Genomic DNA, 25,193 nt, shown 5'->3' on the forward strand with positions numbered 1-25,193 from the left:
ACAGGTTACAGAATGATTTTTAAGCTTCGAGACAACTGAGACATGGATTGTGTATCTGTGCTGTTCAGAGGGTGAATGGGCAAGACAAAAGATTTAAGGTCCTTTGAAGGGGGTATGGTAGTCGGTGCCGGGCGCAACGGTTTTGGATTTTTCATGCTCAACAGTTTGCTGTGTGTTTCAAGAATGGTCCACCACCCAAAGGACATCCAACCAACTGGACAACTGGGAAGCTTTGGTGTCAACATGGGCCAACATCCCTGTGGGAAGCTTTGGTGTCAACATGGGCCAACATCCCTGTGGAAAGCTTTGGTGTCAACATGGGCCAACATCCCTGTGGGAAGCTTTGGTGTCAACATGGGCCAACATCCCTGTGGAAAGCTTTGGTGTCAACATGGGCCAACATCCCTGTGGAAAGCTTTGGTGTCAACATGGGCCAACATCCCTGTGGAAAGCTTTGGTGTCAACATGGGCCAACATCCCTGTGGAAAGCTTTGGTGTCAACATGGGCCAACATCCCTGTGGAAAGCTTTGGTGTCAACATGGGCCAACATCCCTGTGGGAAGCTTTGGTGTCAACATGGGTCAACATCCCTGTGGAAAGCTTTGGTGTCAACATGGGCCAACATCCCTGTGGAAAGCTTTGGTGTCAACATGGGCCAACATCCCTGTGGAAAGCATTCGAACACCTTGTCTAGGCCATGCCCCAGCAAATTGAGGCTATTCTGAGGTCAAAAGGGTGCAACTCAATATTAGGAAGTTATTCCTAATGTTTAGCATACATTTAGGAAAGTAATGTCACATAACCAGTATTTCTAAGGAGTAAAAAACATTTACAGGTGGCTGGGTTATGGTCAGTTGTAGTATGTTCAGGACATGGTACTAAATGAATGAAACCGCTGGTATCAACATTTCAGTGGCTTGTGTGTTTTCCTCATCCACCAGCCAGTCTGATTGATCAAAAAGCTCCCAGGCCCAGCAGTTGTCTCAAGCATCAAGGTCAGTGATTGGAAGGTCTCTTGCTGGGACTCTGTCTGGCTCCCATTCTGTCCATGGAGAAAATGAGCTAAGGGGAAATGCAACTCCTTTAATGAAGGTTTGGTTTCCTACACAGAACAATGGAGAAATGTGTTTTCTGTCTGTATGGAGCCCCCAGAGGTCACAGTGCTGTGACAAGACCCCAGGGTCACAGTGCTGTGACAAGTCTCCAGAGGTAACAGTGCTGTGACAAGACCCCAGGGGTCACAGTGCTGTGACAAGCCCCCAGGGGTCACAGTGCTGTGACAAGCCCCCAGAGGTCAGCTATAGTTTCAACCTATAGATCTAGTACACATTTACAAGACATGGAGAAACCGAGAAGAAAGGAACAATGTTGAGGGCATTTATTTTTCATCAACACATTAGTAACCTATTTCTTACAGAGTGAACATTGTTTTCTATATGTACAGCACCAATACACCCAATGGATAAAGTAGGGAGTTAACAAGAAGCGGATGTTTTCCCTAAAAAAGGCCAGTACAGGATCATGTGCCAAAACAGAATATACAAATATTACAAAACATTGTGGTAAAGGGAGCAAGACATTTCAGAATGGCTACAATCCAGAACAAAATCATCTGATTTCTCCACCTAGCATAGCTCACAAAATGTCAGGGAGGGGAAAACAAAAGGCATGCTCACCAAGGGCTGTACAGTGTTTTACACAAGGAACATTTGTGAGAAACAAGTGAGAAAGCTAAAACTTGATAGATCTACAAACCATTACAAATCATTATAGGGTTGGTTGTACATGACACGTTTCTCAATCAATTCAACTTCATAGTATAATGGTACTGCTCTTCATAGTTTCTCAACTGAAATGGCAAATACTCCTCAAAAGAAAAGGTAGGGAACGGAGTACCATTGAAGATCCAAAAACACATAACAGGTTCAAATTAATACAAAGAACAGAAGGGTAATTTAGGATGTAAGGAGAGTTTTTAAATCAGGAAGTGTGTGATATAATGGAACTATCTACTATACCATTAAAGTGGCAGCAGTGATATGTGCAGAAGTACAGGACATCTCAGATGTACTGTAGATATTGTATCTTTCTGGAAGTTCAGTCCAATCACAGAGACCCTTTTTAAAAGCTATACCAACTCAAATACTCACCTTCTGAAGGCTCCATATTTGTGGGAAAGAATACAATTACACAAATCAGAGTACTTATTAAACATCATATCCAATGGTTCTTTGTGTTTCTTATCATACAAAAGTGCTTCTGAAAAATAAGACTGCACTTAGATACTGATAAATACTGATTCAGACATTTTGTGTCCAATGTGTACCGTGCACATTTACCTCAACTCTATTGAATGTTCTTCCCAACTGCTTTCCAATCAATAAGATGACTGACAAAATCCCTACAAATGACAGAAGATACTAAGTATGGAATGTGAAGTGATACAAAGCACTGATATCAACTCAGTCCAACGTATCATTATGTGTAGAAGATGAGAACAATTCCCAAATGGAAGTCAAAAGTTGATCATTTTAGTTGTTTTGGGGGTTCCAACTGAATAACAGTTGTACAAAAACAGAATTACAAATAACCTTTGTTCAATGTTTGTACAGTCAAAGATAAACAGAAAAACTGTTCCCTACCTGAAAACAGTAAACAATGCATGGTCGTTTTCGTAAACTTTCCGGCTGTGGTTGCATCCTCGGTGGGCAGTTGTGGGAGTCTTTATTTGCTGGTGCCTATGTCGAGAGGCACTGGAGGGCAATGTGTTTTCAGTTAGCCTACTTGATGCGGTGGGGGTCAGGCGTCCCGAATAGTATTAGCAGGGGGACTCCTGTAGAGGTACTTCCAGATAGCGTAGTAGTGCACGGCTGCAGCCAGCGCCACAAACACGTGCCAGATGGCATGGGCAAACGGGATGACCCCGTCCGACTTGAAGAAGATCACGCCCAGGCAATAGATGAGTCCCCCACAGGCCAACTCGTACAATCCATCTGTGTTGTTCTGTGGAAAAGTTTTGGGAAAATCTCATGTAAAGGACTAAAATATTATTCTCCAAGGTTCAGCATATAGTACAGTAATACAAACCCTAAAAACCTTTAGAGTCTGAGTGACCTACCACAAGAAGTCCACAGGGGGGCATAGGAAGCTGAACAACAGATATTCTGCTGATCATATAGCGCAGGGCTATTCAACTCTTAACCCTACGAGGTCCGGAGTCTGCTGGTTTTCTGTCCTACCTAATAATTAATTGCACACAGCTGGTGTCCCAGGTCTAAATCAGACCCTGATTAGAGGGGAATAATGAAAAAATGCAGTGGGACTGGCTTCAAGGTCCAGAGTTGAGTTTGAGGGATATAGTGGTACACAAGTGAAGGGTGGTGATGGAGGCTGTGATCACTACGCCTTGGTGATGGATGCTACTGATAATGTATAGTAAGTCCCTAATACACACATTAACATGATGTTTTTGCAAGAACACCCGATGACGGTAGGCATTACAAAGGTGCAAAGCGATAGAGAACTTTAGAACAACTCCACCACTTTCCAACCTCATTTTCACTAACGGCCCATTTCTAAATTTTATAGAAAAAAAAGGAAGTGAACAGTTCTACCCGATGACATCATCAAAAGTTTAACCATTTTAAAAACAGTGATTTTCAAACACTATGAGATTGACGGAGACGTGGGGAGCAAGAAAATACCCTCCCTTGGGCAAGAAACTCATTGCAGGTTTTGAAAATTAGTTTTTTCATTTTAATCCTACCCTGTGATGTCACAGAGAAGCATTTCTTTTAGGACCTTCATTTTTTAACCACAGATCATAGAAATGCTCTGTTTTCACAATATGGAGACACCGGTTTGGTGGTATTGACAGATTCCAGATTTTCTAGGGCCATTTGAATTAAGTTATGGAGAACCGGTCATGTTTAATGTGTCTGCCAGAGAGCTGGAAACAGAGTGTCAAAGCAAACAGTAAGCAGTAGATGTAAGCAGCACTGCCACTACCGCTGTGAGTGGGTGGTGACTGAGTAAGGAGATTACAGCAGAAAGTCAATATGTACAACTGAGTACGTTACCATTGATGTCACAACCAACGCAGGGAAAAAACCCATAGTCAAATAGAAGGCGAGCTCAACAACTTTATACCTAGAACAAAAAACACAGAATATTCCATATTAAAAAAAGACCTACTTTAATCACCAGAAAAACTACAAAATTGAGAACAAAAACAAGTGATGATGGTTAGCAGATATAACAATGGCCCTGTTCATCAGCTTCATTGTTATAGGATTCATTGAGACCGTAGTCTGTACATATCCAATTACTCCACTGAAGATTTAGTTGAAAAATATATATATTTACATTGCAAAAAAGGCATCATTAAAATGCAGAAAGGTTATTATACTGACTTTTCGTGGTAGTTGAAGACGTATATCGTTCCTGCCGCAGCCATTAGCCATACAAACCAACGCATGTGAACTGCAAGTGGGCCAAGCTCACGAAGATTCAACCTGGCAGGAGAGAAAGATGATGTTCATTCCACACTTTAGCCTAGGGAAACATACCACCCACAGGATCCTCATCACATACATGAGATCATTTTGAATTACTTGTGTAACCCCGGTTCTATGCGAATACCAGTGACATGTGTCACTTATGGGATATGCCTACGGGTCGGGTCACAGGCTCGAATTATCCAATCACACAGCGTCTGTTGAAGACCAACTGGTCGATTGGCGAATGAGGTGAGCCCCTCTCCTCCATAAAGGGAGCCACTCGCCAGCCAACTGGTCATTTTCAATCATGCCTCTAGTTCTTGCGCTCTTGCGAAAAGTGGTGACATCTCACTCATATTCTCATAGAACCGGGGTTACACAAGTAACCCAAAGTTGTATTTCTTATACTTGTTTCAATGTGTCACTTATGGGATATGGTAAACTCCCATAACACAGACATGCTCTCTGAAGCCAGGGTAGCTCCAACAGCCTCACCCCTCAGAGGCTACGACACTGAGGGAGTATTCCCCACGAAGGTGCAGTGACATCCAGTCGGTGAAGACCACAAACATATGAGGGGTGGCCCAACACTCTATAGTGCAAATATCCCCTAAGGAGATGCCTTAGACCAGTGCCCAAGAGGTAGTCGTATCTCTAGTGGAATGAGCCCTTCCAGGCTGTAACCTTGCTATTATATTTTCCAATACAATAGCCAACACTCTCTCAATATAGCGGTTAACGATGTAGGGGGCCTCCCTCTGCAGGGGTTGGCTGCCAGTGAGTACAGCCCGCTTATTCGTTTTGCAGGCATAGGGCAGACGGTAAGGCGGGTTAGAAAGAGAAGTATAACATCTGTCGAGGCCTTGGTGACAGGCGAGATAGCAGTAAACTGGACGTTTGGAGATCTTCCCTCTGTCCAAAAAAGTCTTGCAATGAAGCATACGGAGCATTTAAGGAATGATCTGTGTAGGTTACACCACTTCACCAAAAAATGCATTGTCTGTTTCGCCAAACAATGTGCATGTATGTGGGGCACTGGCACTCTGGATTGTGAAAGATCTTGAGTGGCCGGCTTGTCGCATTCAGATTTATCCTCCCACGGGCTATGCGCAGAGGGTAACAGCTACTAGGTGAGGGTACAAATCTTTCCGTATGTTAGTGTCCGTGGATCCCGGCATAAAAGTGGCTACAAGGACTGGTTATAGAGCTGGAGAGTGGTCTCCGCTAACGAGGATGCACCTGGTCATTGCGGGGGTCGAACATCAGGGATAAGCCTGTTACCTCGCTCTGCTTAGAGTGGGGGTGTCAGGCCTAGGAGAGAGAGAAAAAGCATAGGGCATTACCCTTGAGAAGGTGTGCCGTGGCTTCCACCCCTAGTGGTGCTTCATCATAATTTAGGGGCAGGGTCTCCAAAAGACCGTTATAGGGTTGACGCTTCTAACAGTGTCTTCTCGAGTCAGTCTGGATAGATGGGGGTTCTCAGGGACTGGTTTGAAGTGCCAGCATGTTCACCCCGGGGCGTAATAATTCCACGGGGGGGAAGAGGAGAGTGTCCCAGTTAACCCAGGATACCTCGTAATGGGTCGAAGGCATATGAGCATGAATGTTTCTTGCAAAACATGCTTGATCCTCTTGGACTGCAGGTGGCAATAGGTATGGCTTTTTCGTGTTACCGAGCAGGGTTCTTTGCGCGAGAGACCGGCCAATGGAATGACTAGCGGGGGCAACCCGTGTAACCAAAAGAAAGAAGGAAACATGCTGGTTGACCAGATCCTAATCCTAAGCAATAGATCAGCTACATGTAACTGCCAAAATAAAGGAAACACTTGAGAAAATGAGGAACACAAAGCATATTGAAAGCAGGTGCTTCCTGAGTTAGTTAAGCAATTAACATCCCATCATGCTCATGTATGAAAATGCCCAGTTGCCCATTGGTCTCAAAGAAGCATAGGGGGTTTAAAGCGTGTGTGTGAGCGAGTCACCAGATCTCCACTCAATATGGGAGATTCTGGAGTGTTGCCTGAGACAGTGGTTTCCACCACCAAAGCCTCTCGTGGAAGAATTGTGTCATATCCCTTCAATAGAGTTCCAGACACTTGCAGAAACTATGTCAAGGTGCATTGACTCTGTTCTGGCTCATGGTGGCCCAACACCTTATTAAGACACTTTATGTTGGTGCTTCCTTTATTTTGGCAGTTGCCTGCATGTTTTGGCCCTACCCCGGAAGGGAGGGTTAGAATGAGCGAAGATCTCCTCAGCCACTCGTTTAGAAAGCAAAGGTGGATCTGACCTAATCTTAGACTGCGAAAACTAAGCGCAGTTAAGAGCGGGACAAGGAAAATTAAAAACAGAGCGCATTGGACTTGGTGCTCTGGGGTCCAGCAAAGGTAACCATTTCCCCCCTCTTATTTTTCAAATATGGAATACTGTACTGACGGTCCTATAGCTCAACAAAAATAGTTTTCTATCAATAGAGCTAAGTTGCAATAAAATTGCCCAAAAAAAGACTGTGGTGCCTAAAGTGAACCCTGGAAACCTGATTTCCTGTTTGTCACTATGAAAACAGAGAAAGGTGCAAGGTTTCTCCCCTGCCTTGCTCAGTTCATGATGGCGCCTCCTGGTGGTAGCACCGAGGAGGTGCCCACATGAGCCTGTTTTTACTGTGTCGCTAGTGCAAAAGACAGAGGCAACAATGCCGTAAGGCAAGGAAAAATAAGGAAGCCATGGTATAATAGCAAAAGGCAATCTGTCATCCAGCTCCGTATGTCAGAAGAGACCAGAGCGAGAACGGACATGTTAACTTTTTCATCCCTGGCTAAAACCTGATAAGGTGCCAAGCGGAGAGTCCAAGGGGGATGGCACTCATGGTAAGAGTACACATCCTCCATCTTCCATGTGAGCAATGTCACGAAAGTGTGCTTTTGCAAAAGGGAATAGTGTATAAATATAATAATAATAATAAATATATTTTTTACAGATGTGCCTGACCACGCGAGGGGGAGGGACAGCTTACGTTAAACCCGAGAGAGGCTTTGCACACTATCCTCCTCTGCCACTTAGGGCTGTGACCTAGTTTGACTGGCACTTCATGCCCCCCTTAGGGGGGTTAGGAGGGAGGAACCTTGCTGAGGCCGCCAAAAAGGATTGTTTGGCTTCAGGTTTGCCTTTATTCAAGAGCTTAGCCTGGGTATTGGCAGTGTGCTGTGTCGCTGCAGTTCAGGGCCCCTAAGGCTTGCTGCCCTGTCCCTGGTTTGCAGGGTAGGCAGAAGTTGAAGGGGGTCAGCCAGTGACTGCTACACCTTGGGAGGGTTGCGAAACCCAGATCATACATGGCCTTGCTAGAGAACCCCTAGCCGGGATGCTGCTTATTCCATGAGCTCCTAGCCTCTCTGAGGCAGGCTGTCACCATGGGAAGCAGTTTCTTAGCGGGGGGCCATGCGGGATAGGAGTATTTTTCCAGAGCTGGCTAATTGATACAGAGACATCGGGACTTGAGCTACTACTAAGCTATATGGAATTATTTTTTAAAAGTCATACCAAGGATCATTTTGCTATTTGATTTGGAATTTTAAGACCCCTTGAGGTATCAAAAAAATATATAAAAAATGTATTTAATTAAATTATTTTGGACGTTACTGGCCCATACAAACGCATTGACTACATGGTACAACAGATACATGTACATGTATTTAACCCCTTATTTTGGCACTAAACAGTCTCCATATACAGTGCATTCAGAAAGTATTCAGACCCCTTCACTTTTTCCACATTGTTACGTTACAGCCTTATTCTAAAATTGATTAAAATAGTCCCCCCCTGCAACTACACACAATACCCCATGACAAAGCAAAAACAGTTTTTCAGAAATGTTAGCAAATATATTAAAAATACAAAAACTGAAATATAATATACGTAAGTATTCAGACCATTTACTCAGTACTTTATTGAAGCAACTTTGGCAGCAATTACAGCCTTGAGTATGGCAATACAAGCTTGGCACACCCATATTTTTTATTTTATTTTACCTTTATTTAACTAGGCAAGTCAGTTAAGAACAAATTCTTAATGACCCCTGTTCAGGGGTAGAGCGACAGACTTGTACCTCTTCAGCTCGGGGATATGAACTTGCAACCTTTCGGTTACTAGTCCAACGCTCTAACCACTAGGCTACCCTGCCGCCCTGACACCCATTTGGGGAGTTTCTCCCATTCTTATCTTCAGAACCTCTCAAGCTCTGTCAGGTTGGATGGGGAGCTTCACTGCAGAACTATTTTCAGGTCTCTCCAGAGATGTCCGATCGGGTTCAAGTTTGGGCTCTGGCTGGGCCACTCAAGGACATTTAGAGACGTGTCCTGAAGCCACTCCTGCGTGGTCTTGGCTCTGTGCTTACGATCATTGTCCTGCTGGAAGGTGAACTTTTGCCCTTTGTCTGAGGTCCTAACCTGCTCCAGAGAACTTTTCATCAAGGATCTCTCTGCACTTTGTTCCAATCATCGGTCCCTCGATCTTAACTCGTCTCCCAGTCCCTGCCTCTGAAAAACATCCCCACAGTATGATGCTGCCACCACCATGCTTCATCGTAGGGATGGTGCCAGGTTCTCAAGACATGACACTTGGCATTCAGACCAAAGAGTTCAATTTTGGTTTCATCAGACGAGAGAATCTTGTTTCTCATGGTCTGAGTACTTTACGGGCCTTTTGGCAAACTCCAAGCGAGCTGTCATGTGCCTTTTACTGAGGAGTTGCTTCCATCTGGCCACTCAACCATAAAGGTCTGATTGGTGGTGCTGCAGAGATGGTTATCCTTTTGGAAGTTTGTCACATCCCCACATAGGAACTCTGGAGCTGACCATTGGGTTCTTGGTCACCTCCCTGACCATGGCCTTTCTCCCCCAATTGCTCAGTTTAGCTGAGAGGTCAGCTCTAGGAAGAGTCTCAGTGGACTCCAATCAAGTTGTTGAAACATCAAGGATGATCAACGGATACAGGATGCACCTAAGCTCAATTTCGAGTCTCATTGCAAAGGGTCTGAATACTTATGTAAATAAGGTATAGGTTTTTTATTTGTAATACATTTGCAAGCATTTCGAAAAAACTGTTTTTGCTTTGTCATTATTTTTATTTAACTAGGCAAGTCAGTTAAGAACCCGGACGACGCTGGGCCAATTGTGTGCCGCCTTATGGGACACCCAATCACGGCCGGTTGTGATACCCTGGTTCAAATACAGGCTGTATCTGTAGTCTCGCCTCTAGCACTGAGATGCAGTGTCTTAGACTGCTGCGCCACTCGGGAGCCCATTATGGGGTATTGTGTTTCGCTTGATGAGGATTTATATTTATTTAATCCATTTTAGAATAAGGTTGTAATGTAACAAAATGTAGAAAAAGAGTCTGAACACTTTCCAAATGCACTGTATATACACTACATGTCCACATACTTTTGGTCATCTGCTTGTAAAACATCACATTCCAAAAATCATGGGCAGTAATATGGAGTTTGTCCACCTTTTATTGCTATAACAGCCTCCACTCTTCTGGGAATAATTTCCACTAGATGTTGGAACATTGCAGCGAGGACTTGCTTCCATTCAGCCACAAGAGCATTAGTTAGGTTGGGTACTGATGTTGGGCGATTAGGCCTGGCTCGCAGCCGACGTTCCAATTCATCCAAAGATGTTCAATGGGGCTGAGGTCAGGGCTCAAGTTCTTCCACACCGATCTCGACAAACCATTTCTGTATGGAAGTTGCTTTGTGCACAGGGGCATTGTCATGCTGAAACAGGAAAGGGCCAAAACTGTTGCCACAAAGTTGGGAGCACAGAATCTTCTAGAATGGCATTGTATGCTGTAGCGTTAAGATTTCCCTTCACTGGAACTAAGGGGCCTAGCCCGAACCATGAAAAACAGCCCCAGACCATTATTCTTCCTTCACCAAACTTTAAAGTTGTTACTATGCTTTCGGGCAGGTAGCGTTCTCCTGGCTTCCACCAAACCCAGATTATTTCGTCGTACTACTAGATGGTGAAGCGTGATTCATTACTCCAAAGAACGTGTTTCCACTGCTCCAGAGTCCAATGGCAGCAAGCCTTACACCATTCCAGCTGATGCTTGGCATTGAGCATGGTGATCTTAGGCTTGTATGCAGCTGCTCGGCCATGGAAACCCATTTCATGAAGCTCCCAACAAACAGTTATTGTGCTGACATTGCTTCCAGTAGCAGTTTGGACTTCGGTAGTGAGTGTTGCAACAGAGGACAGATGATTTTTACGCACTACGCCTGCCACTTTACGACTGAGCAGTTGTTTTTCCTAGACGTTTCCACTTCACAATAACAGCACTTACAGTCGCTATTCAGTAAGGCCATTCTATTGCCGATATATCTCTATGGAGAATGCATGGCTTTGTAGTCAATTTTATACACCTGTCAGCAAGGGGTGTGGCTGACATGGCCGAATCCACTAATTTGAAGGGGTGTGTACATACTTTTGTATATATAATTTACTTCCATACATTTTTTCGACTGCATCCTAGACCAAAACAACCAACATGTATGTTAGAATAGTGTGTAGCCCAAACTGTACGGCCGCTACAGACAGAAGTTGGCAGATTGGCTGAACAGACTTCAGACGAGTCTCAAGATGCTTGTGGAGGTCGTAGTCAACAGTCAATAATAGTTTGTAACCCAAACCGTTCGGACGCTGCAGACGATTTTGTGAGAAGACCGATGTTCGGGATGTGTCATGGTCTGACAAACACTGCTCTAGCTCTGTCACCTTCCAACGCTGATGCGTAAGTGTTACATAGGTGGATGCGGTGGATTGAGATGCATCCAATGCAACAAAAAAACATATTTCTAGCTTAAACTGACCGATTTTTATGGGGATGTTTTTATTATGCTAATTCGATATCCGCGGGGGTGCAGACATCAACCTTAGGAAGTTAATACAAACATGTAAAAGTAGATTTGAACCAGACAAGAGAAGAGAGCTAACAATAGTACAGTGTTGGTGGTAGTAAGGCTGGTGCGGTTAGCTTGCTTTGTAGCTAGCTAGCCAGGTTAGCTTAAGCATTGCGGCAGGAGCTAGACATTTGCTAGTGGTTAGTTAAAGCCTTACGGTGTGTGCTAGCCTAGTTAGCCGAAGCAAGGGCTAACAGAGTCTCGGTAGCTTGCCATGTGGCACTACCTGAAAACAACAAAAAAAGCAAAAATGTTCCTTTCGGTCAGTACTCAACACTAATCGACAAGAGCTGAGGTTCTAAGTTCGGCAGCATTAATCTCTTGGTTCGCCTGAGAACAGTTCACTAGAAAGACAGGAATCTAGTTGTGCTGAGGAGAGCTTTTAGTGAACGCGGTCACTTCCGCAAGGTAAAGGCGAGAATGACCAGTTGGCGGGCGAGTGGCTACCTTAATGAAGGAGAGGGGCTCACCTCATTCGTCACTCTGTCTCCAACAGATGCTGTGTGATTGGATACTTCGAGCTTGCGATCCGCCCCTTAGGTGCATCCCATAAGTGACATATGGAAATTGGTATTAGAAATAGAACTTACCATGGTGTGTAGGAGGCAGCGATGAAGAAATAGATGACCACTCTATCACACATATGAAAGCAGTGCTCCACAGACCTAGAATCAAGACCAAGCATTCAGTATTTCTCTCTTTGGCCTTTGATTGTGTCTACTCATACCTAGTATGCAATTAAAATTATGTGCTGGGTGCTGTATAATATAACTCAGGTAGTCAGACCTGTTACTGCAAATTAAACTCACTGGCTTTGAATAAGCACCCGCGAATAGGCTACCACTGCAACAAGTGCTGCTGGTAAGCTCTTGGCTTGGACTTTCATTTTTACCAACACATGGCTAACCTTTGTTTAACCAGCGCTAAGCAACTGCTCTTAGCGAAAATGAGTTTGGAGTTACCTTTCTAACTAATAGGCTATGAGTTTACACTTCCTCTTTCAATTATAATGTGGGGAGGTCAAAATAATCAAACAAATCTACTCATTTTAAAATGTTGATTACTTCTCCTTTCCATTCACCTGATGAGAAGACATGTAAAACATAATATTTGCTTAAGTATGGTGGGGTCCCTGGGTCGGCATTTTGCCTGGGAGGGGGTCTCTTGGCAAGAAAAGGTTGAAGACCCCTGGTCTAGTGTGATAGAACATTCCTCTGCCTCCTCACCTCATGTGGCTCTTCTTCCAGGTGATGATGTGGAACACAGTGGAGACCAGGAAGAGGGCACACAGGCCCATGCCGTACACCCAGGCTGTGATCTTCTCCCAGCGGTCGTCTGAGAGCCGGTGCAGCAGGGCCATGCCCACAACGGCTGGTACGATGAGTAGCTGCAGGGTACAGACAAAGGGAGACAGATTAACATTACCAACTGTTGTAACATACACTCAGTCTAGTTTATAATGATAGTGTTTTTCATCAAATGTGTTTTCTCCATAACCCTATCAACACCAGGTAGAATTCCGTCAATAGAATTAAGCATGGGAAAAAGAGCAATTGAGGTCTGACATTTGAAAACCTGTCTTTGTACAGTAGGCCTACTTAGGGAACGTGAACTCACCGCGTGAGTATAGCAGTTTGCAGCATGCTCATAGCAGGTGGGCTGGTAGCGGCAGTTAGCAGAGGCCCGCCTGTTCATGAACCTGAAACATACAGCAACATGCAGCAAGTGTTAGTGGAGCAGGTAGCGGGGAGGACTAGGGGCTGTTACAATACTGGTGTTAGAGGTTATCCTGATTCAGGGCTGTTCTCACACTGTTCTGGGTTGTTCATGCAACAGTATACCATGCCAATTGAAGGAAGCAGGAAAATAACACAAGAAGACCAGAAACTGACATACAGTAAATCTCAAAGAAAAATCGCTTATAACTAACACAAAAAGGCGTACTGGTACATCCACATTTTAGTGATTGGCCGGAAAAAAAGAAAAGGAAAAGTTGTTTAGTTTCAGATCATTTCCATGTAAAAAAGGACCAATCAGCAATAACCTGAAGTTTATAGGAGCATTTAACATTTTGTTCCAAATGAAAGCTAAGAGTCTGTATTTTATTTATTTATTAAGGCCTAGATATATTTTTCAACCATTTTAAATCCTAAAAATGTGGAATATTCAAAAGCTTTGAATTCTGGTCACGGAGATGGAAGTAGAGTTCAGTACAGTAGAGCACATGAGTAGAGTACCATATAATGTAATATACTCTTCTGGACTGAACTATACTGTGCTGTATTGAACTATATACTCTACTCTGCAGCACTATACCTTTCATTTATTGTAATGTCCAAACTTGTGAAAAATAGACATCTATGATTGGTAGAGATTTGGTCCAGTCTGGACCAACCACATTTGGTCATGTATAGAGGAAGGAGCTCATTGGGGTTAAATAAATAAAAAGATTAACATTTTGAATAATAGCCTGTGTGTAGAATAAACATGCAAAGGAGGATATTACATTTTTCTACCTTTGTATAGGACACTTCACCATGAAGAGAATGATATTCATAATTATACATTTCTGTGTTAGTACAGACCCATGATGTCAATCTGTTACAGTCATTCTATTACCGGGTATTGATCCACTTCACTTAGTGTAGTTCAATAACCAAAACAGATGTGTTCATACTCAAGGTGTCATATCATAACTGAAACCTAATCCTTAATGCAATCATCTTTGAATCTTGCCACACATTTTAAAGTGGGTCTCAGCGTCACTCTGATAACATGGAATTACCCTTCATCAAGGACATATAACCATTATTTACAAAGCAATGATTGGACAATTATGGCGACTTGTTTTACCGGATTCCATTTCCCTATGCTGTATCGCATTTCCTGGTGGGACACATTGTAGCTAGTAGGATATAGTACTGCTTGCTACAATAACCATGTTTCTGCTCAATTAATGGCTACAAACAAACAATCCATCTAAGAATAAGGCTCAGTAAATGACAATAGCTAGGTTCACTTACGTTAACAAGACCACTTGCGCGAACAAATGAATGCCAGCTATCTATCTATAGCTAAATCCATCATAATGCAAACATTGGATGACTGCCACATTATTAGCTAACCCACCTTTGAAGGCTGTTCACTCTCTTCATTTCAATGCCTTCACGCAAAACGAAGGGAGGAAATCACGAAGCAAGATTTAGCTAGCGAGCTACAGTCAAAAATAGGAAATCAGCAAGCTAGCCAAATGGGAAATTAGAAAGCTAGCCAAAACAAGAGAAAGTGAAGGCCCAGCTATCGTCATCAACTAATAACCAGTAATCTGTACACATAATAAGATACCCCCAGTCCAAATCGATACATCAAGACACTATTTTGGAATTTTCCTTAATACCATTGTGCTGCAAATATAAACAAGCTTCAATCGACTACATTAATACTATCATTTATCAAAGACATATCCTCCTGACACTTGTGCCCCCTTGTAGACACCGGCGTTGTTCCCTTTTTCACGATTGAAATGTGTTTAGTTCACGCAAAGAGATTTTGAATGACGGATGCTTGAACCAATAATAGCACTAAAAGTGCGGGGCATCGTCCTATCAGACCAATCAATCATCTTATGACAGTGTGGGTGGCTGGAGGAGGTCTCAAAATCTGTCACACCATGATAGACAGATGTGACAGTAGTAGTTACTTTTGTTTTTCAACTAGCAAGTTACTAGTTACTACAACCCTAAAGTTAAAACGCTTTATCGAAAAAAATTCATGAGAACCAAAAGTAGCTTTTTGGTCTTAAATTAAGGTTCGGTTTAGGCATAAGGTTAGCAGTGTGGTTAAGGTTAGTGTTAGCGTTAGTTTTGAAATCAGATTTTAATTTCAAGAAGAGAAATTGTATAAATTGCCGGGGTTTATGACTTTGTGGGTGTGGCAACTAGTGACGAAACCTGAATATGCATCAAAATTATTTTTGTATTCTTTTCAGAGTCCAAAATCATGTCCTGTGTCATGAATGAATGATTTATTTTTCGGAATTCAGCCTTTTAGCATTGACTTTTTATCTCAGTGTCAATAAACTTTAGCAAATAAACTGATATTACATCATAGGCCTGTTTCAACAGATGTATACTTGCATGCAAAGAGATTAATTCACAATGTTATCAAATGCAAATATGTCCCTATGGGTAATTGTGTTGTGCTGTATGTGGACAGGACACAAAACAATGTGCTGCTAGCCTATGTTGAATTTCACATCAGCAAGGTATCTGATGAGCACTCTAAAGTTACATAACAGTGATGGCATTGTAACTCAGCAAGGTATCTGATGAGCACTCTAAAGTTACATAACAGTGATGGCATTGTAACTCAGCAATGTATCTGATGAGCACTCTCTAACCCATAGAGTTACATAACAGTGATGGCATTGTAACTCAGCAATGCATCTGATGAGCACTCTCAAACCCATAGAGTTACATAACAGTGATGGCATTGTAACTCAGCAAGGTATCTGATGAGTTACATAACAGTGATGGCATTGTAACTCAGCAAGGTATCTGATGAGCACTCTAAAGTTACATAACAGTGATGGCATTGTAACTCAGCAAGGTATCTGATGAGCACTCTAAAGTTACATAACAGTGATGGCATTGTAACTCAGCAATGTATCTGATGAGCACTCTAAAGTTACATAACAGTGATGGCATTGTAACTCAGCAAGGTATCTGATGAGCACTCTAAAGTTACATAACAGTGATGGCATTGTAACTCAGCAAGGTATCTGATGAGCACTCTAAAGTTACATAACAGTGATGGCATTGTAACTCAGCAATGTATCTGATGAGCACTCTAAAGTTACATAACAGTGATGGCATTGTAACTCAGCAATGTATCTGATGAGCACTCTAAAGTTACATAACAGTGATGGCATTGTAACTCAGCAAGGTATCTGATGAGCACTCTAAAGTTACATAACAGTGATGGCATTGTAACTCAGCAATGTATCTGATGAGCACTCTAAAGTTACATAACAGTGATGGCATTGTAACTCAGCAAGGTATCTGATGAGCACTCTAAAGTTACATAACAGTGATGGCATTGTAACTCAGCAATGTATCTGATGAGCACTCTAAAGTTACATAACAGTGATGGCATTGTAACTCAGCAAGGTATCTGATGAGCACTCTAAAGTTACATAACAGTGATGGCATTGTAACTCAGCAAGGTATCTGATGAGCACTCTAAAGTTACATAACAGTGATGGCATTGTAACTCAGCAATGTATCTGATGAGCACTCTAAAGTTACATAACAGTGATGGCATTGTAACTCAGCAATGTATCTGATGAGCACTCTAAAGTTACATAACAGTGATGGCATTGTAACTCAGCAATGTATCTGATGAGCACTCTCTAACCCATAGAGTTACATAACAGTGACAGTAATGTAACTGGATCATTCAGGAACAGCATTAGATAACACAACACATAGCTGTTTACATAAGACTTTAAGTGCAATATGCAAGCTTAATGAGTTTCAAACTGACAAATGCCTGCAGTTTCTTTCCTCTTTGGGCTATTACAACCAGAGTGAAACATAAGCCCATACTGACTCAACTTCAACGCAGTGGCATTGTACAATACCTTTCAGAACCATTAATAACCAGCACATTTATGCATGAGAAGATAACATTCCCAAATGTATCCATTTGAAATGTTTGCATTGGTAAATAAGAATAAGATGTATAATCAACCCCGTAGAGAAATATTTCACATGTTATCTCTGGACAGACAGGTAAGCCTCTAAGTATGAATTCATCTCTCTGGTTTTATATGTTGTGATGCCAAAGGATTACAAAAGTAGCCCTAGCCTAATGTGTATTGTAGTTCATGTAAAATCCACTTTTTGCACAATATCCTATCCCTAGGGTACACCATGTATCGGACAGTTCAAATGTGGTTTATCCAGCCCAGGAGGAGCTCATGGTTCACCAGCTGTGGAAGTACAGCTGAGATGGTGGGTGGCAGGCAGGCATGGTTTTTAAGAATGACATTAGCAGAGACAACGGGAGGATGTGAGCAGCCATATGTTAGGGTTTAGCATTTCCTTGTTCTTGCTGCAAGGCTGCAGTTCCCCCATGGTGCCATAACACCCCTAATGCGATACAGGACTGAGACATGGAGGTTGGCATTCTGTCATGCAAACACAGGGTTTAGCAGCTCAGCAGAGTGTCCCTGTGTTTCTAAATATGCTATAAAACAGTGTTTCACTCATTCTATTCCTGACACTGTTACATGTTAGAGGCACATGCAGAGTTCATCCGTTACCCCACTCTGCTCACAGTCAACAACCTGAAGACCCATTTCACTTACTCCACGAGCCACAACGGCAGTGCAAGTGGAAGAGATCATGTTACAGAGGAAGTGTGGTTAAAGGTCCCTCAGGTCAGGTATTATGTTAAGCATCTGACAAGAATCACCCTCTGTGTCACAATATAACTACACATACTGTAAAGGCTGTGTGTGATTTATTTTCATTGATTGCTTTTAAACACTCAAAGCTTGCCGAACAAAGCCCTCTGCCAGGATGTAAAAGCTCTCTACACCATGTAGATCAACAGTACTAAACAATGCTCCATACTGCCCAACAGCAATGTACTGTACTGTACATGCACACAGCAGGCCATGCTGTTAATATGACATCTTTAGTGGCTACTGTAAGACAGACACTGGTGGGACTACACACAGGATAACAGAGGCTTTGTGAAGACACGTGATGCCAGGGTTAAACAGCTCTGTAATTGGTTTACTGTTTCATGCTGGAATGCAGTACCTCTAAAAAGGGAAGACATGGGAATCCCAATACTGTGGATTACAATACGCTGGAAACACCTCAATGAAAAGCCACAGAATATTTCCATCCTCACACTTAGAATAACAACAAGGCTAATTCTGTCTGACAAAGATGACAAGAAATGTAAAGGTGTGATATTCAGATGCTTGATGAATCAATGTTGTCAATGTGAAAAGGCTAAACATCTAAATACATGGATATACCCTTTGAGGTTTCAGTAAAGAAATGGAAATAAAATGTCTGCTTTTTGCAATTCATGGCATGGTAGATATATTAGTGTATGTTATAGCCATGCTGTCAATGCCCATTTCAATCAATAAATCAAACTACTGTAAAGTAAGATAGAGCCTGTGTTGTGCCCCAGCCTCAACAGATATCAGAATTGATCTAGTAGCTAACAAGATGAGTATGGCGTGTTCTTAACCTGTAAAGCACATTTCCCCCTATAGCAAAGGATTACTGGTGTAGTGTCTGCATAGAGGCATGACAGTCGACCTGCACCCAGCTAATACATTGGTGTAACATTGCTCTTCACTGTTGACAAAAATGCTGCAAGCATTTTCAGATATTTGGAACATTCGGATTTATGTTCACATTAGACCTTAGGAGCCCCATTGTCCTGCAACATTTTGCCTTTTCTAAATGGTACAATTATTCACATACAGTATATACTTAGATGGGATTCTGTGGTATTCTATCTTAGTGGTAATTATTTTTACATCTTTAATACTCAGCAGAACATGATCCTTTCAGATGGCTAGTTTCTCATCAGTTGGAATCTCTTGATTCCAGCTTTTGAGAAATACATTTTCCCAAGTAAATTACTTCAAGAATATAAGTGTCTCTCTCTGTCAATAACTGATAAAGAGATGGTGTGATTCCCTAGGTGTTGATGCTGTTGTACTGTAATATTATATTGGTAGTGTAGGTGTTGATGTTGTTGTACTGTAATATTCTATTGGTAGTGTAGGTGTTGATGCTGTTGTACTGTAATATTATATTGGTAGTGTAGGTGTTGATGTTGCTGTACTGTAATATTATATTGGTAGTGTAGGTGTTGATGTTGCTGTACTGTAATCTTCTGTTGGTACTGTAGGTGTTGATGTTGTTGTACTGTAATATTCTGTTGGTACTGTAGGTGTTGATGTTGTTGTACTGTAATATTCTATTGGTACTGTAGGTGTTGATGTTGTTGTACTGTAATATTATATTGGTAGTGTAGGTGTTGATGCTGTTGTACTGTAATATTATATTCGTTGTGTAGGTGTTGATGTTGCTGTACTGTAATCTTCTGTTGGTACTGTAGGTGTTGATGTTGTTGTACTGTAATATTCTATTGGTAGTGTAGGTGTTGATGTTGTTGTACTGTAATATTCTGTTGGTACTGTAGGTGTTGATGTTGTTGTACTGTAATATTCTATTGGTAGTGTAGGTGTTGATGCTGTTGTACTGTAATATTATATTGGTAGTGTAGGTGTTGATGTTGCTGTACTGTAATCTTCTGTTGGTACTGTAGGTGTTGATGTTGTTGTACTGTAATATTCTGTTGGTACTGTAGGTGTTGATGTTGTTGTACTGTAATATTCTATTGGTACTGTAGGTGTTGATGTTGCTGTACTGTAATCTTCTGTTGGTACTGTAGGTGTTGATGTTGTTGTACTGTAATATTCTGTTGGTAGTGTAGGTGTTGATGTTGTTGTACTGTAATATTCTATTGGTACTGTAGGTGTTGATGTTGCTGTACTGTAATCTTCTGTTGGTACTGTAGGTGTTGATGTTGCTGTACTGTAATATTCTGTTGGTACTGTAGGTGTTGATGTTGCTGTACTGTAATCTTCTGTTGGTACTGTAGGTGTTGATGTTGTTGTACTGTAATATTCTGTTGGTAGTGTAGGTGTTGATGTTGCTGTACTGTAATATTCTATTGGTAGTGTAGGTGTTGATGTTGTTGTACTGTAATATTCTATTGGTACTGTAGGTGTTGATGTTGCTGTATGCACACATGACTGTAAGTCGCTTTGGATAAAAGCGTCTGCTAAATGGCATATATTATTATTATTATATTATGTTGCTGTACTGTAATCTTCTGTTGGTACTGTAGGTGTTGATGTTGCTGTACTGTAATATTATGTTGGTACTGTAGGTGTTGATGTTGCTGTACTGTAATATTCTATTGGTAGTGTAGGTGTTGATGTTGCTGTACTGTAATATTCTATTGGTAGTGTAGGTATTGATGTTGCTGTACTGTAATCTTCTGTTGGTACTGTAGGTGTTGATGTTGTTGCACTGTAATCAAGCTATTGGAGCTGCTTTGCCAGGTGTGTCAGCTCAGGGCAGGGTGCATACATGTAGCATTTCTAAGTATAAGGACTAAAACAGCTTAATTTGTTTTTGTTAATTTGCTCCAGGTAAGATGGCCTGGGCAAAGCTATTTCGGTGTGTACAGGTGCTAGTTTTGGCAGTGAGTACTCTGTCACACTTTCGAGTGAATGTATGATTACTGGCGTTTAATTATATTACATGCAAGGGCTTAAGTCAGTTTATAGCCTCAGCTTGCACTCTCTTTTAGAGATCCTAATTCAAGCAGATTGACTGAATAATTGGATAAGTGTTAGCCACAACCTCTTTTTCTCAATATACTGTAGTCGTTCAATGGAGTCTGTGATGGCCTAGTGAATTTGGGGAGGGAAATGTATGGCCACGACAATCCATACCTGCGAGTCCTCATGAGGCCTGCATTGTGGATGCATTCTCCCCTTTCAGCAATAGGACAACAGAACAAAAGACAGACCCTCTCTAGCGTCTCATATACCTATAACACAGATGCCAAATGGAAACACTGCCTGACAGAATAAAAAAGGAAACACATTAGGACTCAGGACCTACAGTAACAGCACTGCGTCACATCAATAAATATCTATGGGACTTTGCTCGTTTCACGTGTACACTGCAGAGCTGCACTACATTATGACTGGTGTGGGGCTTGGGAATACAATGTTCCCATCGTATCTGTGTCACGAGAGATACAGGTTTTTCCGGGCACTGCGTGGCGTGCTCTCTGTATCACCAACAAGTGAAATGCCCTGGGCAGTCTGGACCCTACAGTCAGGAAATAGCCATGCGTGTGCTGCGGACACCTTTATCAGTATTAGATACTGCAGCTCTTTGTTGGAACAGTCCATGTAATATTTACATGCACTGATAGGACTCAGCAATTATCAAAGTAAAACACTATTTAGAAAGTATGTTTATTTTTGCTTGATGATAGGAGTAGTCTGTATCAAGCGTCTGTAGTTTCATTATTCATAAGGGAACATTCGTACAGGAAGCTACTACTGATACAGGGAAATTATACAAAACAATAAGCACTTCAGAAAAAGTACACAGTATGCCATATCGATTGATTGATGTGTTACTCTGACTATTTGTATCTACAATACAGCTTGTAATTATTGAGTTAACTGTAGATAAACCGTTACATAGCATTTGTTAATGTATTTATTTACATGTATCAACTTGTGTTGGCTGAATCAAGTCACATGTCTTGACATCAAAGGGTTAGCAGGTACATATCTGAAATGGGCTCCATAAATAACCTGTTTCTCATGACGGGTGGGAGAGCGATTAAAGAAGCAAGTCTCAAAATAGCAGAATAATCTGGGCCTCACAGGTCAGGACCATGGTTGGACAGCACTTGGCTGAACTGTGGTCGGTTACTTCATAGAGACTCAACACTGTCAAGTTATGTAATTGGCTAATGGCTTCCTTAGTTTTCCTCTAAACAATACGAGGAAATGTTGGGCAATCTCCTAATCTGAAAATGCCAGGGGACACTTTGAAATACACTCCTCCTGAGTCCTGGTTGAGATAGGGCAACAAGTCTGTCATCGATGAAAACATTACACTAGCAGAGCATCATACAAATGTCTATCAAGTAACATTTGACAAAGTAGTGAAGCAAGATGACAATGAACGCTCACTGAGAGGGGACAGACCTGTCTCTCTAAAAATGAAAAATTATAACTGGTAATACTTTGTATCAAATTTAAACACTGAGGCATTTTGTGATGTTATAAATAGTTGGGCTATGTGCAAAGATAAGGTTTGAAATTGCATTTCCTTCTCATGTCATGTAACACAAACCACTGTTAATAGTACAGCTCCTGAATTCCATGTTGATTATCAGTTGTGACATTTCTTGTTTTAGAACAGGCTGTAGGCTTCTGTGATCCACCAGAGCTTTCTAAAAGATGGATTTCATGTGCATCAACACTGCACACACATGCTTCTCTCTTACCGTCTCAGACTGGTCTTCTGCAGGTCCAATCCTAGCATTGTCCTGGCCACCAGGGAAAAAATACAGTCTAAAAAATAAATGTAGAAACAGATTTTAAAAAACATATATGTACAAAAGTTTATTCAGCTGCGATAATTCCAACGGGTGGTGGACTGAGTTATTCAGCACCACAGTAGCCCTTCTAGAATCTAGACCATGGTGCTCTTCTTCTCCCTGAAGTCTGGACTGGGCTGAGGCTCATATGAGGTGACCATATTGGTCTGGTCCCAGCGTTGATGTTGCGGAGAAGGGGTGGTCTGCTGCATCACCACCAGTCTGATGGGGGATTGGGTCGGCACAGGGTCCGGCGCGTACTCCTTGGTTGGATCCTTGCCCCGGCAGTCATACATTATACAAGATATCAGGAACACCAGAAGCAAGATAACATAGCTGGCGATAAGGATGCAGAGGTTCAAAGTAACAGGATCAATCTCCGAGAAGTTTTCCTTAAAGCCCATGGTAGCTGCCTCATACTGTGCGGCCCACAGGCCCAGAAGAAACAGCTGGTGGATGGGACGGAGAATGGAAGACGGTCGCCTTCAGTGGAGCTGGAATCACTAAACTAGCGAGTGACAGCAGGGCTTTCTCTCTATCCTCGTCAATCTATCCTCGTCAATCTCCTCTCTCTCTCTCTCTCTCTCTCTCTCTCTCTCTCTCTCTCTCTCTCTCTCTCTCTCTCTCTCTCTCTCTCTCTCAGATCACAGTGGATATGTGGCTTTGTGGTAAAAATACTTTAATCCATGCCATTCCTCCAACCTTGAATTTCTGTGATCAATGATTAAAGCTGCTCTGTTTAATAACTTAAGCCTCGGTTGTAATTTCAACAACTGAATCTCGTATAGGATTCTGCCCATTTAAAAAGGCCATTTTTGAAAGCCTGTGTTATATCACCAGAATCTGTTTATCAAGGGCATATTAATGTCGGAAACGGCACGGATTTAGAGAATTAACAGAAAAAGCAGGGTGGGGACGGACAGTCTGTCGTTAGTATGAACATGTGTATGACGCATTTATGAGTACTGTGTTCTGTGTGTGTGTGTGTGTGTGTGTGTGTGTGTGTGTGTGTGTGTGTGTGTGTGTGTGTGTGTGTGTGTGTGTGTGTGTGTGTGTGCGTGTGTGCGTGCGTGCGTGCGTGCGTGCGTGCGTGCGTGCGTGCGTGCGTGCGTGCGTGCGTGCGTGTGTGTGTGTGTGTGTAATAGTGTAATCTTAATCTTGATTGTGAGTGGGGATTGAGAGAGGGAGCCATCTGGCTAAATAGAGACTCGAGATAGCGACTTAAAAAGCTATTCAGATGTGAAAGAGGGGTCTTTGACTTTCATATTTCAATGTTAAATATCAATGAAGGCATATTTATTGTGGTAAATATGTGTAATCAGTACTCTTCTGTTCACTGTGTGTAGCAGAGGATTGACACAGTCGTTGTAGGCTGCCGCTGCAGAGATATCAGAGGGCGGATTAACGAAATTGAAAGCGTTCCTATGAGGTCAATAATCTGTGCTGACGCATGTCAATTAAGGCAGTGCCATTTTTCATTTTCAAATACACATGCTCTGAGGAAGAGAAAAGCACCACAAGGACATTTCTTTACCATATTTATTTACTCATATATTTTTACTGAGTGAAGCTAATGTTGTTCCTGTGGTATGGTTTTCATCCTTTTGCTTTCAAGCGAGAGGGTTAGATGAGCAGCAGAGGGCAGTCATCATCGTCAACATGAGCTGCGCAGTAGGAACAGCACCATCTATAGGATGATAATCTGAACTTTGACCCAGACTGCCATCACACACACACACACACACACACACACACACACACACACACACACACACACACACACACACACACACACACACACACACACACACACACACACACACACACACACACACACACACACACACACACACACACGAGTCTGTCATGTATGGGGACAGGCAAACTGTAATGTTCTACTTGATGTCGCTGGTAATCAATATTTGTTTATTAGGCACTTCAATACAAAGAGATGAGATTTGATTGGTGCATTTTTATGAGTGCATACATGAGTTTTAGATTGTATTCTTGAACAAAGATAAAACCAGATAGATCCTATGTGAATTGATGAACTTCTAACAGCTCTGTTTTTAGAGTTCATGTTCCTCTGGCTCAACTAGTCATTTAACATGATGATTGTCTACTATGGACAAGCCCCAAACAGATGACATGGGTTTTTAGAACAAAGGACAGAGGTGTTTTAATTCGAAAAACTAAGGATTTCTTTGATAAAGAGGTTTCATGTTTCCAAATACCATCAGAGGCTTAGTTAGGATTTACTGTTAATTCATAGCAGAACTGGATTTTCATGCCTTTAATACGTTTTTAATGTTCTTGTGACCAATGTCAAAGGTTACAAAGATTTTTCATAGCCACACCAACATGTCATGATCTAACTGTTCATTTGGACATTGATTTAAAACTAGAGGGTTATTTTGGCCTCTGAAGGACAATCAGCACAATATTCATGAACGCTTATGAAGAAGACTAATGCCTTCTCTGTCTTTGAGTAAAAA

The 25,193-nt window shown here is 42.0% G+C and overlaps 1 protein-coding gene across 2 annotated transcripts; it reads right to left on the reverse strand.

Moving 5' to 3' along the window:
• Nucleotides 1-1,363: 1,363 nt before the first annotated feature.
• LOC124000150 (monocyte to macrophage differentiation factor-like) lies at nt 1,364-23,236 on the reverse strand. Of its 2 annotated transcripts, none has more exons than XM_046306327.1 (7): nt 22,606-23,236; nt 13,075-13,156; nt 12,684-12,844; nt 12,048-12,122; nt 4,413-4,514; nt 4,080-4,149; nt 1,364-3,003 (listed from the first exon to the last, which is right to left on the reverse strand). In XM_046306327.1, the coding sequence occupies exons 1-7, from the start codon at nt 22,707-22,709 to the stop codon at nt 2,800-2,802; spliced, it is 798 nt and encodes a 265-aa protein (XP_046162283.1). In that variant the 5' UTR covers nt 22,710-23,236; the 3' UTR covers nt 1,364-2,799. The 2 variants fall into 2 exon arrangements, with proteins under 2 accessions (XP_046162283.1, XP_046162284.1); XM_046306328.1 differs by lacking the exon at nt 22,606-23,236 and adding an exon at nt 14,587-14,993.
• Between the last annotated feature and the right edge of the window lie 1,957 nt (nt 23,237-25,193).

Source organism: Oncorhynchus gorbuscha, linkage group LG16, assembly GCF_021184085.1.
Source record: "Oncorhynchus gorbuscha isolate QuinsamMale2020 ecotype Even-year linkage group LG16, OgorEven_v1.0, whole genome shotgun sequence".
NCBI lineage: Eukaryota > Metazoa > Chordata > Actinopteri > Salmoniformes > Salmonidae > Oncorhynchus > Oncorhynchus gorbuscha.